This window comes from Neurospora hispaniola, assembly GCF_033458365.1.
Source record: "Neurospora hispaniola strain FGSC 10403 chromosome Unknown B0T23scaffold_4, whole genome shotgun sequence".
Taxonomy (NCBI): domain Eukaryota; kingdom Fungi; phylum Ascomycota; class Sordariomycetes; order Sordariales; family Sordariaceae; genus Neurospora; species Neurospora hispaniola.
Genome location: NW_026944409.1, coordinates 2,837,002 through 2,855,393, shown reverse-complemented (window position 1 = coordinate 2,855,393; position 18,392 = coordinate 2,837,002). Strand labels below are relative to the sequence as shown.

The following is an 18,392-nucleotide window of genomic DNA, read 5'->3' as shown; positions in this document are numbered from 1 at the left end:
TCAATGGCTTGGAATTATCCGTCCTTCCAGAAGGACTCCTGGAACACACAGGTTGTAGTGTAGCAAATGAGTCCCGTCATTGAGACCGCCAAGTTGTCTCAAGTTGTGCAAGAGCCCGCCGGCGCCACCCGGAGCCAAGAAACTTTGTGCAGAAGAAGTGGCACAAGGGTTCGGGGTTGAAGATCTGCCCGGGCAGGGACAGGGGTTTCGTCCTCGACGATCCGGGAAAGGGGGGGCGGGTCGCCGGCTTCCGGTAGTTCTGGATCCCGTTGCACAAATTTTGTGCACAGCGCATGTGCGTTATTCATAAGCTTAAATCCTGTGGATTAGGTGCGCGCCCCGGATCTTCGACATCCGTTGTCCCACTTTCCCAGATGGCGCTGATGGACAAGAACCTGAACCAGAACCGTAGACAGTCTCACCTCCGGGCAACGCTTTCGTTCAATTGATCGACCGGAAACCGGCACGGGGACAAGCTTTCTCTCTTCCCTTTTTTCCTAATTTTTCCTTCTTGTTTTCTTTCACAGCTGACGCTTTTGAGTATTGGTTCCTTACTTTTGGTCATTGCATGTGCACAGTTGACACTCCTTGGTGGTTTGGTCATTTCCTTTCCTTTCTCCTACTGACAAGGGATACTCCGACCTGATCGATACGAAAAGGGGAAAGAGACTAGTACAAGAACAATTCCAGCGGACTTTTTTCCACCGCCTCCATTACCGACACAAAAGAGAGAGAAAACCGGCACGTAGATGGCCAACTTACTTACTTAAAGAATCTGCAATCGACCGGACTAGCCATGACTTTACAAGCCCCCCATGTCCACTCTCGGGACAGCATCAGAGAAGTTTCCAGATTTTCGAAATGAGATCCGATCGGTATGGTATCTTAGCTGTTGATGCCCGTGTGGCGGGTGCCACTCTTTGTCCTCATCAATCCAATTGACTGGGAGAGATCATGGGCCTCGAATTTGGTGTCTAGTCAGATTGCCCAGAATGCATTGTCAGATGACGACCTTTCCTTGTTCTTAATCCCATTTGTGCAAGACTAGTGCATTTCAGTCAGGGGAGGGCCCCATGGCCCCATCATCCCCATCAGCTTCCCAACCCCGGCCCCCGGTCCCCGGTGCTCATCACCAACCTGAACGGGGTCTCGGGCTTGTTGGCTTTGCCGCCAGTCAGGACCCAGTGAAGAATAATGAAAGGGAGTTATGCAGATGCCTTGAGTGTTGAGGCTTAATGTTCACCGAGGCCCCTCGATGGCCCCAACAACTCCAAGTACACAAACATACAAAACCTTCCGCTGATCCTACTCTCGGAAACGATTCCCTCCTCCTGATATTCTCCATCATAGTCAACCGAATTACAACAGCCATCCCCTCCAGGCTTCCCCCGTCAACCAACAACCCCTGGTATCCAGACTATACCAGTTCAGGTTCAGACATCATCACAACAATGGCGGACTCCAAGGCACAAACACCACGAGATTCCGGTACCTTCGACAAGGAGAGGCCACTCAATTTTGATGTGGAAAAGGGTGAACAATCTGATCTGGATGGCGCAACTATTCAGGCTCATTCAGAACGGGGTGTGTCAACCCATAGCGGAAATCAGGAGAAGGCTATTGCGGAGGAGACGGAGCAGGATCCCAACATCGTCGACTGGGACGGACCTGATGACCCGGAGAACCCCATGAACTGGCCCGACAAGAAGAAGTGGCTCAACGTTGCCGTCCTTTCCATCCTTACCATCATTACGTGAGCCCCCCTTCTCCTCTCTTCTCTCTACCCTTACCCAGTGACCCCCAATGCAAACTAACATCACCCCACCTATCACAGTCCTCTTGGCTCTTCAATGTTCGCGCCTGGCGTCAAAAACATCTTGGTCGAATTCCACGAGACATCTTCCACCACGGCCACCTTCTTGGTATCCATCTATATCCTCGGCTTCGCCTTTGGTCCCCTCCTGGTTGCCCCGCTCAGTGAGATGTACGGCCGGGCGCCCCTGTACAACTTTGGCAACATCCTCTTCACCATCTTCACCGTTGGTACCGCCCTCAGCAAGAACACGGGCATGCTCCTCGCCTTCCGTTTCCTCATGGGCCTCGCCGGTTCTGTGCCCATCACCATCGGCTCCGGTTCCATTGCCGACTGCATGACGCTCGAAAACCGCGGTAAGGCCATGTCGTTCTGGGCTCTCGGCCCCCTGCTTGGCCCCTGCATCGGCCCCATTGCTGGTGGCTACCTCATCCGCGCGGCCGGCTGGCGCTGGGTCTTCTGGCTGATCACCATCATCGGCGGCTGCCTTATCCCTTTCGCCTTCTTCTGCCTGCGCGAGACGTACGCGCCCGTCCTTCTCGAGCGCAAGGCCGCCCGCCTCCGCAAGGAGACTGGCAACCCCAACCTGCGTTCCAAGCTAGCCAGCAAGGTGTCCGCCATCGAGACCTTCAAGATCGCCATTGCCCGCCCCATGAAGCTGCTCATCTTCGAGCCCATCATCACCTTCATGTCACTCTATGTCGCCATCATCTACGGCATCCTGTACATGATGTTCACCACCTTCACTTTTGTCTACTCTGAGCACTACGGCTTCGACGAGGGCTCCATTGGTCTTGCCTACCTACCCACCGGCATTGGCATGTTCATTGGCGTCAGCCTTTTTGGCTACCTCTCCGACAAGACCGTCAGGGACCGCCAGGCCAAGGGCCTCGTCCACCGCCCCGAGGTTCGCCTGATCCCCTGGTTCAACATCCCCTGCGGCCTGCTTCTTGTTGCCGGCCTGTTCATCTACGGATGGACCGTCCAAGAGCACGTCCACTGGATTGTGCCTATGCTTGGTGTTCTCATCTTCTGCGGCTCGCTCATGGGCATCATGATGTCCGTCCAGTCGTATCTGCTCGAGGCTTTCCTGACGCAGGCCGCCAGCGTTACCGCGGCGCTTGCTGTCCTCCGCTCCCTCTTGGGCGCCCTCCTCCCGCTTGGTGCCCTCGACATGTACCAGAGCAAGCTCCACTTTGGCTGGGGTAACTCGCTTTTGGGCTTCATCGCCTTGGCGTTGGCGCCTATTCCCTTCGTTTTCTACATTTATGGCGAGAGGTTGAGGAAGAAGAGCGGCTTCAACAAGGCCAACTGAATATCCAAAGGGGATACGTTGAGGCTGTTTTCTTCTTGGAAAACAATGAGTTGTATCAAGATTTGGAGAGGACAAAAGAACAAGGGAAGGGCATTGCATCTTTTTGCTGGAGTTTTGGGCTTTGGATTTTGGCATGACACCGGTACTATAGCGCGACCACTGATAGAGGCCGCATTACTTGCATAGCGTTTTGGATGTTATCTGCATTACGAGAATACCTAATTAGAAGCAGTAACTGTGGGTGACGAGCTCAGAGTCATGGCTTGATAAGAAGATCAGTATGAGATGGGAAGATGTTGAGAAATGTGGAAGATGATACGAATGAAAATCATCCCAACGCACCTATGCCGCCTTGAATAGCCATGGTGATTGAACCCATGATATCTAGATCTGTTTGTTCTGTTCAGTGGTGAGTGCCTGGAAAATAGTGGTCCATCAGTACTAGTAACATACACTCGGTAAGTACTGTAAGAATAGTCAGGGGTAAGGAAATGAAATCGGTTTTCACTACCATTTCACAGACATATGCCGAAAACCTGAGCGTGATTCAACGGGCGCGATAAGTACTGAGAAGGTGAAAAAACATTGAGTCTCTCGAAGCCGTCATGATTGAAGGCGCCTTGCTTGTGCGTTCAATGTGATAAGCGCTTCACACCTTTCACGTTGTAGATGGAGGCCTTATCTGACAGCTGCCCCTTTTTGTGTGTAGATGGCTCTAGCGATACATCTCGAGGTTCGGTGTGGAATGATTTCACGTCGTGATACTTGCTGAAATCGGCTCAATTGTGGAAGTTGACAAAGGTTAGTTGTAAGAGAACGAACCTGTAAATATACGTCATACGTCATCGCGATATAGCTTGAGGCGCAGCATGTCACATAGTTCCATTCATCGACAGATCGTACCTGCACATGCAGAGCAGCCGAGGTGATGTGCGCCCAGGGACTTTGTGTGTTTGGACATGTTTTAACTGAAGCGGGCTAAAAAGGTGTCCAGAAGATCTTGGCGCTTCCAGAACAGGAACTCTAGAATACCTAAGATAACAGGGCAGGTTGGTGTGAAAAATAGTCCAGACAGTTTCCGGGTGTGAATTGGTGTAAGCATGCCCGGGTTATTTTCTGCACTAGTTTACCTTGAGGGGTCCTTGATCAGGGGATCATGCAGCGTGTCTCGTCGGTGTCCTATCCAAGTCGGTATCGGAGAAGTTCAGTGGATTGTTCACTTGTGTTGATATATTGAAATGGGTTCAACGAGAGAAAAGAGACATATGACAACGATGCGTGCAAGTCATCCATGTAACGTACTTGTAAGGGCTCCCCTGCTGACAGGAGCGGATACCGTTTGGTCCATGCCCCGGCGAGAAGCTGTTCCCCACTAGGTATGGGAAGCATGGTTGACTCTGACGACATGGCCGAGGCAAACGAACCAATGTGTCGGTTGGGAGTTAAGACGAAATAGAGCTCGAGGTGTCGGGCCTAGAGAACAGTCAAGAGAAGTAAGCGATGCTTTGCTCACGCGGGGTTATTGATAGTAGCAGTGATAATACTGTGGAAGCGCGGGGGGGGGGGGTTTGTCTGATTCCAACTCTTAAATGTGGTTGCGCGTAGGGCTGAGAACCGGGAAGGGTCGTAACTCGGCGCGATGCGCAGGGTCCCATGTGAATGACATGATTCGGAGCCGGGGTTGGAATTGGGGAGCCGGGTGTTCCAGTGTACATATATATTGATGTCAGCACGGTTGTGCTACACGTGCCGGTCGGCTTTGATCATTTGCCCATTGAGGAATACCTCAGAGCTTTGCTAAACTTGTGCACATCTGTATGTCGATGTACATCAGTTGACTTTGAATGACCCAAGGGGGCGCGATGAAGTTTGTACTTGGCTGTTTCCTGTGTGCCTATTACATACAGGAGCGTGCGGGTCCTTGCGCAGTTTGGACAATGTGTACGTACCGCCGGTGGACTTGGTGTGGAACTTCCTTGAACAGATGGAGTTGTGGCGGCCGCAGAAGCTGGAAGCTAATGGAATGTCTGCGAATGTCTGGAAGCAATCACTCAGGGTCCTGCCGAGTGCTTGCTTTGGAGTGGTAGAGTGGATGCGTCTATTGAACAACAAGAACGGTGTGGGCGATGAAGACTACTTCCTTGGAAAAAGAAGTCATCCACATATGCCGTGGCATTTGCATGGAGGGGTAATTGACATATGCAATTGTTGCAACGGTTCAGTTCAGAGATCGTGTCTTTGAAATTCGGGTGTTAACAATTCGCGGGCCAGGGGGGTGGAATTGTCTACACGCTAAAAGTGCGCGGGCCATTGATCCCCACGCTGAGACTCGCCCCACCGAGATCCTAGCTTCAACCAATCCGAGAAGCGGACTAATTTTTTTCTGGCGGGGGAGTCAAAAATTTGGCATCATCGCCTGAGCTGGTCTTCAATTCGGGGCAAATCCGACGGACTGACTTTTGCCGTGCTCGGGCTTCAAGTTGCACTTAGGTTGCTGCTGTTCGGTTGTTCTGCCTGCCTGCCCCGGCCTCAACTCTTGCCGGCACTGAACCTGGAATCGTACCTTGAGACCTGCCGTACCCTCCAGTCTTCCATCGACACGACAGACTCGATTCGAGGCCATCTCGAACTCGCTTCCTTCCCTTCCTTCCCTGACTGAGCTCTTGACAACTAAGGTGAACTCAGCTTCCAGCTGCCAAACTTCCCTTCCGCTCCGCTCACTTATTAGGTTCGTCCGCCAGCTCACTGGTAGCCCCTTCAACTTCCTCTACAAAACACCAATGGCAAGGGTAGCCAATTCTCGCCCGCCTTGTTCGCGTTGCTGCTTCCCTTCCTTCAAACACCCCGCGCAGCTCCGTATGCTACCTCCTCTACGTTTGCCTCGTCCGCCTTTCCCCCACACCCGCCGCCAAAGAAAGATCCGTCTTGATCAAACCTCTATCTTGTGGCCATTCTGACTCAACATTGATACAAACAGAAGAGGAATAGCAAGGCGGCGTCTTGCATTGAAACTACCTACTTCGGCTGCTTGAGGCCCACGATTTCCATCCATCTGGCGATTCAAGATTTGGGAAGGGATCCACGTCGACTTTGCTATCTGAACCCTTCGGAGCTATCAATCACAAGCCGGCCACCGTCCTTCATTTACAACGAACTGCTCGGCGTTTGAAGTTTGGAGCTTGGTGGTATCTCAGCTCTCGGCCAGCTTCTCGTCACTCCGACCGACCTGGCTGTCCTCTGCTGCCTCCCGTCTTCCCGAACCTGCCACCCTACCACCCGCATCCCCGACCTGCGCTTCCAGTCTGCTTTTGTACACCTGGCTTCGCCTTCTTGTTCCGGCCCCGTTCGTCAATTTTACCGCCTGTTACAACAAGTGAAGCAGACAATCTCCACCTTCCACAATCATGGCGCCTCCCAATGAGGCCGGCACGCCCGCGAACCCCGGCGGCACCAGGCGAGCACCCTACAACGTCATTAAGCCCGTTGTCCCTGCTCTGCCGCTCGGCTTCCCTCAGCGCCCGATCTCTACTATCAAACAGGCCAAGTCTTTGGCTCCTGCAATCATTGCTCGGAGCCAGCCGGGTGCTTCCGCCGTTCAAAGAGCAGTCGATCCGGATCTTCGTGATCGACAGCAAGGGCAACCGTCCGCCGAAGCGGCAAAGAATGAGGAGAAACACAATAGTGCACCCCTTCTTGCATCGCAGCCCGCTCAGCATAACGGTGCCAACGTCAATGCCCCGCCAACTGAACCCATGCATCACCAAGGAAAAACAGGTATGAAAGCTCTTTATGCGTGCTGCATGTAGTTTACTTACTCCTTGCCTGTTTAGCTTGGTAATAGGCAGGCATGTCCGTCATGTAAGAGCCCATGCTGACATTCTTCCATAGATGTGCCAAGTGGCCGCCCCATCCAATTTGAACCTGTGCCTCCGTCCAGCAACACTTTTCTACCTCGCTCCTCTCATCACGCACCGTCTCAGAGTACGGCTTCTTCTTCGATTTACACTCACGAAGCCCCAACAGCCATGCCTCAGCCCACCATCATCTACCGGCCTCAGGCTGCCTTTCATCAAGGCCACCCTAGCAACGCCGGTCTGTTTTTTGGAGGACCGAACGACTCTGGGGCTTCATCGCCCGCCTCCCACCCAATGGCCCCCTTTCCTCCTCCCGGAGGTTTACCTTATGCTCCTGGGACGATACCCCCGCTCGATGGCTACGGACGGCCGTTGCTAATTTCCTCCACCGTTGATGGCTATCCCGCGGCCCTCGTCAACCACCACGGACCCCCCACACCCCACAGTGTTCACGGCTCGCAGTCACCTATCCATCCCGGAGATCACAACTTCGGCCAGCTCGGATCTGCCAACGGTCAGAGTGCCAACGGCCAGAACGGGCACTCCGCTAATTGGGTCAACCAAAGTGCGTTACTCCCACAGGGGCTGAGTCCGCCTGTCAATGGTTTGACCCAACCCAATGCCTCCGTTATGGCCTTCCAGCGAGAGCAGGACGCTATCTTGAACTTTTTGCGCAACTCAGCAAACAACCACCTTTTCAGTGACTGCACGCTTCAAGTGCAATTCAAGCCTAGCCAAAAGTTTCAGGAAATTCCTGGGCATGAGAAGTTGTATGAGCCCTTAGCAATCCCGGCGCATCGTTTGGTGTTGGCTCGCAGCCCGACACTGGTCAGGATCATGGAGTTGCAGGGCACCGGCCCGGGAGGAGTGGTTTCATTGGAGCTCGACAACGAATATGTGCGATCTGACACTCTCATGTTCGCCATCCGTTCCCTGTATGGCTGGACTCTTCGAGGCTACCTTCCTTCGCAGTTCCCTCCACGCGGCGTCATCGAAGATTTCAAGCTCGCTCTCAGTTATATCACGACGGGCCGCTACCTCCAGCTACCGCACGTGTTCTCGTTCGCCGTTCACCATGGTGCAGAGTTGGTCTGCTGGCCCACGATTGAACTTGCTACCGAATTTGTTCTGAAATCCGTCATCTTTTCTTCCCAGCAGGAGGGAGCCTCGATGATGACCGAGCTCATCGACAGCGTTCTTCACTTCCTTGCATACAATATCCCGCAAGACTTTGTCCTTGACACAAGGGTGAGTGACTTTGGTTTTCCCAGACTACCGGCCGAGACACGTCAGGCTGCCGCTCCGCCTTCTGCCGCCCCACGCGAACCTCAATCCTCGTCCAACGAGCCTGTGCCGGCTACCCAGGCACCATCACGACTCTCAAAGGGCTCCATCAATCCCAGGTTGTTGCAAATTCGGTTCGGGGACCTCTCCCTCGGAGCGGAGAATGGTCAAGGGTCTACCAAGCAGGCCGAGAGCCCGCGTAGCAATCGTGCGCCGGCGCTCAATGACACCATCCTTTCACGCATCCTTCTGAATCTACCATTCGACATGTTCAAGATCGTTATGGAGAATAGCCCCAATATGCATCACAACATTGTCAACGAGGTTGTCCAGGAACGCGAAGTCAGGCGAGCGTCTGCATTAGCAAAACATACCGATGTTCTTGGCGCTTTTGCGAGGCCCGCATTGGTCAACGGCATGCGAGATTATTGGTATAACAACATGGGATTCAAGGAGGAAGTGTTCTCAGGAGACGGCGCTTACCTTGTCCGTACGTGGATTCACGGCGAGGAAGCAAGCCCTTGAGACAAATGAAGACCACGGTGGGCGTCAAGCAGTAGCGGGTGCTGAGCTCTCGACATTTACGACTTCATGAATCTTGCGAATCGGTCTGGCGCGGGAAGTGGTTTTGCTATATCGCCTCCTTGGGTTGCGTAAAGGGCTTTTCTTATAATGCTGTTTGTTTCATGTTACTCCTTTGTCTATTTGCATTGCGACCGGAGTTGTACGATTGAGGAAGCGCCGTCACCATGGATAACTTGGCATGACACGTTTCGAGGTACACGAGGGGTTTCTGTCGTTATGAAGGAAAAATCCTTCAGACTCTGGCACGCCGGCGCGACGAATGCCGTTGGCGTTCATCGGGCTCTTGGAGGGTGCTAGGACTGCGACTCTGCGAGGCAGATGTATGAGGTTTCGGTCTTTTTCTTGTTTCCTCTTTTTATTTTTTTACTTTTATCTTTCTGCATTCATACGCCGAGGAAGCAGGCTATGGTGGCGTTTGGGTGCGATGGATGCAAGCCGTGAATCTTTTATCTTCCTTTCCAGGTCGTCTTGGTCATGAAACGGGGGCAGCGGAGCTTGCCCAACGGTATCCAGCATGGTTGGAAGGATGTCATTGCTTTGGCGGGAACCGAAGTTTTCCAGAATCTTTCTTCTGGCGGAGCGAGGATGGTTTGGATTGGGATCCGGCTTGGGCTTTGCGGCGTTGCTTACTTTTCTTTTTACTCTTGTTTTGTAAGGAGTGGTTACTTAGCGAGTGGTTGTTTCCGCCAGACACTGGATTGAGCAGGGGCGGGTGGATTCAGCCGTTATGATGGATGCAGGAAGGAAAACATACTAAAATACCCATGGACGTTTCGATTTTCACCAATAGATGGTAGGCATGATTGGCCTAGGGAATTCTCTCATGGCTTTCAAGATATTTAGGTAGTCGGTTGTAAAACAAAATTGTACAGCATTACTTATATTATCCCGTTATTCTCGATGTCCATGTTGAGTTTATTGACTTGGGTTTGGGATTTTGAAAGAGAAAAAGAAATGGCTTGCATAGAGAATGACGGCATCGTGGAAAGGATAGGTACGTACCTCTAGCTGCGAAGGTAGCATCGGGGCCCCTTTGTGAGTGTGGGGAGAAGTGCGCTAACCTAATTGGGAGCTATTCCTTCAGCTTGGCTCCATGAGGTCTCTTTAGCCTCGTAAGGGGTTCATTCGCTAAACAGCCAGTCAGACATTCAGTGAACTAGACTAGTAACTAGAAATTACCGAGGCTGGCTCGCTTGGGGACAGGAATAGCACGTGGAACTGGGAGGCGTCACTCTGGGCTGCACCACTGTTGACTGATAGTCACTTGCTGACTGAATGCCCAATTGCAAGCCGAGCACTGCCAGGCCCCAATTCCATCTCCCCTCACCGAATCCATCTCCACACAAACGGGCGGCGTCAGGTCGTAGACGACAGGCGGCCCTATTTTTCGACCTTTCGACTGTTTATGACGACATCACGCGACAAACTGCGCCGACATAGGGCCTTCCAACGATTAAGGGTACCACAGAGGAAGGGCAGGGAGGAGAAATCAGAGACACAGAATCAGGGAGTCGAGTCGCGACGGATCCTGAACATCGATTGGGAATTGCCTTGACGGCCGGCATCAACAACTCCACCAGACGAGCTGCCCCGACAGCAGAATAACATCACATCCTACGAAATTATCTACGCGCAGGGGCATCCAAAAGTCAACCAACCTTTGTCCGAGATCAGCGGCGCGTCCCAAGATGGCCTCAAGAGCCTCCGCCGGCGCAGCCGCAGCAGGTCCTCGAGCCAGCCCCGGCCCAAGAGGCCCGGGAGTCACAGCCAAGTCCACCTCGGATCCCATTCTTCGCAATGCTTTGCGATACACCATCTCGGCTCGCGAATACGCCGTTCTGCACAAACACGTCATCTCCAAATCCAAGACGCTGAGGAAAAGGGCGCCAACAGTCGATACCGTGCAGAGAATTATGGACGGTCCACCCGAAAATAGGGATGGTCGCGGTGGTGGTGGTCAGGCACTGGCCAAGGGTTACGCTACCAGTACCGGTTCCGGCGGTGGTGCGTCTTCCAGCGATAAGGAATCAAAAGCGAAGGCTAAAGAGGAGGTATTGGCCAGGATCGCTGGCAAGGGAGCGGGTGCCGACGATTACAATGCGAGAGCGATCCGACACTCGCTACGCGTCTTCATTGCGACTGGCGCGTTGATGAAGTTGTGGGGAATTGTGTCGGCGAGGGTTCTAGGGAAGAAGCAAGGGTACGTTATCCATCCTCGGTGCCGTTCCCGGGTTTTCATATCCCCCTTGGTTGGCATTGAACCAGGTAGGAATGTCCCGACATAAGCTAACATGGGAACAGCGGTGCTGCCAGCGGTCAGAAGCAGCCGCTTCACAAGTCGCCAACCCTCCGGTTATCCCTATCACTCAGCACCATCTTGCTGATGTACCGACTTCTTTTCCGCTTCTTCACACGCCTACGTGCCCATTTGTTGGACCCTACGGCGGCTCCCTTCCGTATTCGTAACCCCAAGACTACGCACACGCTCACATCGCCGTATGCCCCTGCCGTCGGTGCTTCCCTGGCTGGTCTTGCGCTGGGTGTCTATCCAAGCCAGCAGCTACGTGTTTCCATTGCCGTGTATGCGCTCTTCAGAGCACTCGAGTTCGGATGGAATTGTGCCGAGGACAACGGCATGGTCTGGGGTTGGGATAGGGGCACCCACGGCAGGCCGGATAAGAAGCGGACGAGGCCGTGGTGGTGGGGAAGCTGGATGTTGCAGCCCTTTGCGTTCGGCCAGCTGTTGCATGCCGCCGTGTTCGATCGGGACTGTTTCCCTACGGTAAGTTTGCTATCAGATGGGTGGCGAGGGACGTAATGCTAACACGCGACGACGCAGGCCTATGGCGACTTCATCTTCAAGCATTCCACGGCCTATCTCCATGCCAGACCCGAGGATTTCCCTCTCAGCCTGAAGTGGCCCAAGGTTTACGAAATAATCGACAGTCTCGCCACAATGGCCAAGCTCAACTGGCCGTACGTCTTTACCCTCTTCCGAAGTTCCTTCTCCTTGGCCGCAACTAACATCTCCAACAGGGCATTCATCTCCCCTGTCCTCTTCCCCGGCAAAGAAGACACCCTCCCAGCCTCCCTGTCCGCCATCGCCCCCCTCACCTCCGGCGCCCACCCGCTCATCACCTCCCTCTCCTGCGCGACCCTCCACCCCTCCGACCCTTCCTGCACGCGGACCTTGCTCACCTTCTGGCTGCGCTCCTTCACACCGCTAACCAAGATCCTCCTCCTCGTCTACTCGGCCATGGTTCTCCCGCGCTTCAGCTCGCTTTACCACTACCCGCTCTCCACCATCCAGGGCATCATCTCCAATGCGCTACGCATGTCGACCTTCCTGACGGGTGCCCTGGGCACTTGGTGGAGCAGCATCTGCTTCTTCCAGACGTGGCTGCCGCGCACCTTTATGCCCACGCAGCGCTTTTTCTTGGGAGGCTTCCTGGCTGGCTTCTGGGCCTATCTGGAGAAGAAAAAGGGCCGGCCCATCTTCTTGCACACGGCCAAGGCGAGCTTGAACAGCCTTTGGAAGGTCGGTGTCAAGAGGAGGTGGTGGCGGGCAATGAAGAGTGGGGATGTTTGGGTCCTTGTGGCGGCGTTGGCGCTTACTGGTGTGGTGTATGAGAGGGACGCGAAGGCAATCAAAGAAAAGAATTGGAGGAAGGGAGTGTCCTGGGTTAGAGGTGAGGGGTGGAGGGATTGGGTGGAGACGTTGGAGATTGAGGGCGATGAGGCGGATGAGAAGGAGGAGGATATTTATGAGCTGAGAATTGAGGAGGATGAGTCGGAGGGGGAGGGCTTGAGGTATTAAGCTAGGGAATGGTCTGATGAGTGCGGATGGCGAGGAAAAAGGAGATAGGTTCCTGGGGGTGGAGGGGAATAGGGGTTCTTGCTGTGCGAGTAACCCTTGCTGGATAGGCTGGCCAGCTGTCCTTTCAAAGAACAGACATTGAAGACGTAGCGGGGTGGTGATTTAGGGTGTACGTAAATAGTCTTGCGAACTTGTCGATATACCCTTCTTTAGATGATTATTGTCTACATACATGCCACTCATTGGACCTTACACACTGTCCAGAAATAGATTCCTTTGGACATTGATCCATTGTAAACACCAATCCAGGTTGACCTTTCAGATATAATCAAGTCATGGATTCAAGCATGGCTACCTTTATAGCAACATTCCATCCCATCAAATAACAAATGTCCCACTCAATCTCAAATCCCTACTACTAGCCCCGACCCAAATCTTATACTTCCCTCTCCTCAACCGCCACTGCTGCATCTCCACATCCCAAACGCTCAAATCCCTTCTCGTCAACTCAAACTCCGCCTCCCCATCCTCCCCCGGCGCCAGCGGTCCCACACGTTTAAACCCGCGCAGCTGACGAACCGGCGTTTCCTTATCCTCTTCCTCCTCATCCGAAGCGGGAATACCAACATACAACTGCACAATTTCTCTTCCCTCATATTTATCCCCTGAATTCTCCACGCGACAACTTACCACGAACAAAGTCTCCCACAAGTCTGGATGTCCGCCCTGGATAATAGGAGTGTCCGGATCGGGAAACTCGGCGAACCGGGTGGCGGCGAGGGAGGGCATCGTCGTCTTTTCCACGACACCGGGAGCGATAGAAACGTAAATTTTCAAGTCTGAGTAAGAGAACGTGGTATAAGACAATCCGAAGCCGAATTCAAAGCGGGGAGTGATACGGTGGCGGTCGAAGAAGCGGTAATCGATGTGTAGTCCCTCCACAAAGTTATCTTCGGGGAAGAACACGTCGCCGCCCTCTTCTTGGCCGGTGGCAGGGTTGAGTAAATGCCCGTAATCGGACTCCTTCTTGGCGATCGTATAAGGTAAACGGCCAGAGGGGTTGACGTCGCCGTATAAGATGTCTACCAGACTGTTACCGGATTCTTGGCCGGGTAAGCCGGCCATTAACACGGCGGTGACGTTGGGGTGGGAGATCCACGGGTCGACGAGCCGGATGCCGGCCGAGTGAACGATGACGATGGTTTGGGAGCACCAGGAGGCTATGTTGAGCACGAGGTCGTCGCTGAAGGCGTCGGAGAGGGTAGAACGGTCGGACATCTCGGAGGCGTAGGCGTTGATGAAGACGAGGCAGGCGTCCGCGTTGAGGTATTGCTGGGAGGGGTTGGCCGAGTGGAAGTCCCAGCGGAGCATGCCGCGGTCTTTGCGGATACGGTGGGACAAGGCTTCGAAGGGGGAAACGACGTAGGGAGGCGTGGAGCTGCCGGAGCCGCCGCCGGTGATCAAGGTGCCGTTGAAGGTGGTCCAGCCGCGGTTGACGTCGTAGCCGCCGCCGTAGCGGTCGGGGTTCTCCCAGGGAGTAGACTTAACGATGGCGTCGTAGCCGTAGACGCAAAGGAATTTGGGTTGGGTTAAGGGGAGGGTGCCGTTGACATTCTTGATCAGGACTGTGCCCGCCGCTCCGATTTTGCGAATGAGATCCGCGTGGTCCGCCTGTACGTCAACCGGGTCGGGTAGCTGACCGCCCGGCGCGACACCAATGGGTGGGTAAGTCCCGTCGTCCTGGCCTGCGTATATCCACGCCGCCAGCACGCGGGTCGCCATGTCGTTCAAGCGCTCCTCGGCCACCGATCCGTTCTTTACAGCCTCGATCAACTTCTCGCCCCAGAACCCATCCCGCGGCATCACCATATCCGCTCCGGCGTTGGCTGACGCAACCCCGCTCATCTGCGCATCCCAATCAGTAACCACAAATCCTTCAAACCCCAACTCCGTCTTGAGCACTCCATTCAGTAACTTGGAATTCTGGCACACATAGCTGTGATTCGCCCTATTATATCCACACATCACCGCTCCAGCACCCGCCCGCAGTGCATCCATAAACGGCCAGACGTACTCCCTCAGCGCTCTGTCCCCAACATTCGCGCTGATGGCATGTCCTTCTCCGTCTGGCGCATCCTGTCCCCATCTTCGTCTATACTCCTGTTCGTTGAGCAAGAAATGCTTCGCAGTAGCAATGACCCCCTCCCCTTGCACGCCCTCCACGATCCTCCCCATCCCAACGCCAGCCAGGTACGGATCACTCCCCAACCCTTCCCAATTCCTCCCTCCCTTTGCCACCCGTCCCAACGGCCCCGCCAGCGGCCCTAGAGCAATGTTCACACCTTTACCGCGATATTCAGCGCCCACGGCCCGGCCGTAACGGTACATGAGGTCTGTGTCCCACGTCGCGGCGAGGTGAATGCCCGCGGGAAGAGCGGAGGCAAATTCCTGGCCGCGCACACCGGAGGGGCCATCGTAGAAGCAGAGCGGTGGTATGGAAAGGCGGTCGATTGAGCCCGTGTTTCCCACGCAAGGACCAGGAAAACCGCGAGTGAGGTTCTGGAGTTCCAAGAGCGTCATTTGCGAGGTGAGAGCGAGGGCGTGCTGGTAGGCGGATGACCAGCGAGAGGAGGAGGTGCCGTTGGCGACGGGAGTGGGGTAAAACGGCGGACTGAGACCGTAGTAGGGGGGTTCAGAGGGGTGTTGCCCGTCATGGCGTTGTGAGGACGGCGCCGATGATGATGATGGTAGAATACTGCATGATTGCAGAGAGGCGGCCGCGCAGATGAGGGCTACGGCGCCCTTCATGGAGAAGACGACTTCTTTTGCTTGGTCGGCAAAGTAGCCTGGGCCTGGGAGGCTTGTTGGCAGCCGTAGCAGTTGCTCGTAGAGACTGCTGAGATGGTTCATGGCTGTGGTTGTAAGTTGGATGATTGCTTTTCTCAAGTTCTCGAGTATCACTTTGTTCAGGTAGTCAACCAAGTACCACGCTGAGTTTCATGAATGTATGACTTCCTTTGATGAGCGGAAGACGACAAGAACGGCCACGAGGAGAAGAACGATATTGGCGATCTGGTTCTGTCGCTAGAAGATGACCGGATTGAGCTTTGGTCATTGAAGGCGGCCAAACTGAGCAAGTCCCATTTCGACATGGAATCTCGTGTTGAGGACAAAATCCGGCACGTCTTTACTCGGTTTTAAACGATCTTCTTACCGCTAGTCGGTGGATGTTGGGCTGCGGCGCCACGTAGTGACGGACGGAATCCCCGCCGGTTGCCTTGGTTTGTTGCATGTTGAAGATGAACATGCATGGTGGTTGGCGCTGGATGCCGTGAGGGGAAAATAGCGATAAGAGTACTATTTGCTTTATATGGAGTATTACACGTACAAGTGTTAGTGCACTTAGCCGCCTATAACGGCCTGGTACTGTAGAACGTGCAAGTGTTACGGCAAGCAGATGGGAGAATGCCGGATGTCAAGTAAAGTATTGTTCCACGTATAAACCGTATGACGAGCTGTTATGGACTTTAATTGGGCCTCCGATAACAGTCGACAACACTGATATTCTGCGGGGAAGGACATCATGAACTTCCACCTGCATCTGTTAGAATATAAAGGTTGATTGGTCCACTTCTGTCGCTGTTGCGGAAACTCCATCCAATTATCCAATTTGGCGGAGTGGTGCTTTTTTGGTAGCGGATGACGCGACCGCCAAAGTTTGTGATAACTGGCAGAGTGGGTGAACGAACTATAGGCAGTTGTATCTCTGTTAGAATTCGAGCATTTCGCTCCAACAATTTTAGTGTATCCCCCATATGTCCCCTTTACTGTGAATACGCGTCAACTATATTCTAAGGTGTTGGGAAGAACTCAAAGGAGTTACCTAAAGTTGTGAAGGTCGAGGTGTCTCAGGTGTATACTGTATGTAGACCCACTTCCCTTCCGATCACTAACAATTAACAGGACTTGGCCTAACAGCATTGGCGCTTGACTTTTGTTTCCCCAGACTCTTTCCTCGCCGGGACATTCTCCGTCTCCCTCCAAACTAAGCACGGATCTTTTTATGACCGAGAGTATTCGGACCTATGTGCCTCAATCTTCTTCTTCCTATCAACAACGCAAAAGAAACTGTAATCTCGTCGGTTTCTCGCTTTGTAAGCGCTCAGAACGAACATCACCATTTCACAAGCGAGTGCAACAGGCGCTGCCTGGAGGTATCATAGAGTTGCGTCCTGCGGTATTGCTCGACAACGAACGGTCTGGGCTTACCATCCGGAACCTTTCTCGGCTACGCTAAACTTTCACGGTCTTCCACCCACGTGCCCATCACAACGATCGCACATCCACATCAGATGGAAACACACGAAGACGGATTAAATATGCGACGGTCAGCGGGAGCAACCTTTTTCGAAGACAAGAGAAAGAGCTTGTTTAGGATAGACTCTGAATCTCAACCGTTCGTGGAGACGGGACTAGTCAAAATTTTTACATACTAATGCACCTCGGGGAATATGAAGGGGGGCACCATGTGGAGATGTTGCCTAGTGTAGGTCCGGGATGACGGGTGATGAACTTGACGCTAGCTGAATGTAAAATAATCATGGTTCACCATCATAGTCATTTGATAAGAACTTCCATGGAAGTATTCCTTCTGCGTGAGCAGGCAGACGGACGGCCAGACAACGGACTGCCATATGTATAGCGTGCCATATATCACATGTTTCTATGCGCCCCCCCCCCCCCCCCCCCCCCCCAGCTCTTAATGAACTATGGTCTTCCATGTGAAAAGCTTCGCTTGGAGTTTTCAGGAGCGCGCGGACAGGCAGACAGGGACGGCACGAGGCAAAGAAGACTTCTTCTGAAACGGGATACCACTCAACACGGAAACATTGTTCTTTGGTACCTTGCATACACAACCCTCACACCAAGCCATGACCCTGTCCATAGGTGTCCATTTACAACCTAGAATATCGGTTATCATGCCGCATCTATAGCCTCTCCCCGACCCGCAGTTCCAGTCGGTGGGATGACCCATGGAGGTGGTACTATAACATCCCAGAGGCATGACACAAAGAACAATTTGGGGTGCCTGTTCAATATGATCCTACATGAAATCTCGCGTCTGGATCGAATCAGCAGCGACGACTCACCGAGACCGCGCCCATCACACCGTGCTACCACTCTGCTCTCGAGGCCGCCTTGACATTTATGTATTGACCGTGCGGCGCGTCGTTGCAAAGAATAATCGGAGAGGACCCAAATGAAAGATTTGACCGTGCTCGCGGCGATACGTGACAGGCAACCGGAGATTTGGTGTCACATTGGATGTCTCGATACGATGTAGGACGGACTGGACAGGTCTGATGAGGAAGGATGGGCGGGTGGGCGAAACGATCCAGGGTTTACGTTTGTGTGATCCATCTGAGACTTGAGTCCATGTGTTGGAGAAGTAAAAATGACGAGATAGAGGGGGAGCGAGAAGGTTAAGTTGATTGTGGTTAGAAATGCAGGGCGAAATTGCAGAATCTGATAAGATTGAAATGGAAGGGTGTTGTTGTGGAGAACTGTCTGCTGTGAGTCTGAGAATGTCATGCGTTACCCTGTCTCTTTTGTCCTGGTCGCAATCATATCCACATCAATATTGTCCTTCTCGACATGGACTCTCCAGAATTCGATGCCTTGAAGCAATTCTGTTCTAGGCCGATTAATCAACGCCGAAGCTCT

The 18,392-nt window shown here is 53.4% G+C and overlaps 4 protein-coding genes across 4 annotated transcripts; 3 read left to right on the top strand and 1 right to left on the bottom strand.

Annotated features, from left to right (window-relative positions):
- Positions 1–1,395: 1,395 nt before the first annotated feature.
- On the top strand, positions 1,396–3,342 carry B0T23DRAFT_147687 (major facilitator superfamily domain-containing protein). Its single transcript, XM_062832471.1, has 2 exons — positions 1,396–1,753; positions 1,835–3,342. Exons 1-2 carry the CDS (start codon positions 1,452–1,454, stop codon positions 3,126–3,128), a joined length of 1,596 nt encoding a protein of 531 aa, XP_062693143.1. The 5' UTR covers positions 1,396–1,451; the 3' UTR covers positions 3,129–3,342.
- A 2,818-nt stretch (positions 3,343–6,160) lies between these two features.
- Positions 6,161–9,035, top strand: B0T23DRAFT_147647 (uncharacterized protein). Its single transcript, XM_062832470.1, has 2 exons — positions 6,161–6,902; positions 7,017–9,035. Exons 1-2 carry the CDS (start codon positions 6,533–6,535, stop codon positions 8,789–8,791), a joined length of 2,145 nt encoding a protein of 714 aa, XP_062693142.1. The 5' UTR covers positions 6,161–6,532; the 3' UTR covers positions 8,792–9,035.
- A 1,380-nt stretch (positions 9,036–10,415) lies between these two features.
- Positions 10,416–13,108, top strand: B0T23DRAFT_147618 (uncharacterized protein). The gene is made up of 4 exons (XM_062832469.1): positions 10,416–11,051; positions 11,153–11,633; positions 11,691–11,827; positions 11,888–13,108. The coding sequence occupies exons 1-4, from the start codon at positions 10,540–10,542 to the stop codon at positions 12,666–12,668; spliced, it is 1,911 nt and encodes a 636-aa protein (XP_062693141.1). The 5' UTR covers positions 10,416–10,539; the 3' UTR covers positions 12,669–13,108.
- B0T23DRAFT_380241 (glycoside hydrolase superfamily) lies at positions 12,859–14,929 on the bottom strand. Its single transcript, XM_062837197.1, has one exon. It carries the CDS (start codon positions 14,901–14,903, stop codon positions 13,047–13,049), a length of 1,857 nt encoding a protein of 618 aa, XP_062693140.1. The 5' UTR covers positions 14,904–14,929; the 3' UTR covers positions 12,859–13,046.
- Positions 14,930–18,392: the final 3,463 nt, after the last annotated feature.

Excerpts from the sequence above, each read along its gene's own strand:
- B0T23DRAFT_147687 (XM_062832471.1), top strand. The coding sequence starts at position 1,452 with ATGGCGGACTCCAAGGCACAAACACCACGAGATTCCGGTACCTTCGAC. Across the intron at positions 1,754-1,834 it reads TCCATCCTTACCATCATTAC|TCCTCTTGGCTCTTCAATGT; the intron begins GTGAGCCCCCCT and ends CACCTATCACAG.
- B0T23DRAFT_147647 (XM_062832470.1), top strand. The coding sequence starts at position 6,533 with ATGGCGCCTCCCAATGAGGCCGGCACGCCCGCGAACCCCGGCGGCACC. Across the intron at positions 6,903-7,016 it reads GCATCACCAAGGAAAAACAG|ATGTGCCAAGTGGCCGCCCC; the intron begins GTATGAAAGCTC and ends ATTCTTCCATAG.
- B0T23DRAFT_147618 (XM_062832469.1), top strand. The coding sequence starts at position 10,540 with ATGGCCTCAAGAGCCTCCGCCGGCGCAGCCGCAGCAGGTCCTCGAGCC. Across the intron at positions 11,052-11,152 it reads GTTCTAGGGAAGAAGCAAGG|CGGTGCTGCCAGCGGTCAGA; the intron begins GTACGTTATCCA and ends ACATGGGAACAG. Across the intron at positions 11,828-11,887 it reads ATGGCCAAGCTCAACTGGCC|GGCATTCATCTCCCCTGTCC; the intron begins GTACGTCTTTAC and ends CATCTCCAACAG.
- B0T23DRAFT_380241 (XM_062837197.1), bottom strand. The coding sequence starts at position 14,903 with ATGGGGAGGATCGTGGAGGGCGTGCAAGGGGAGGGGGTCATTGCTACT.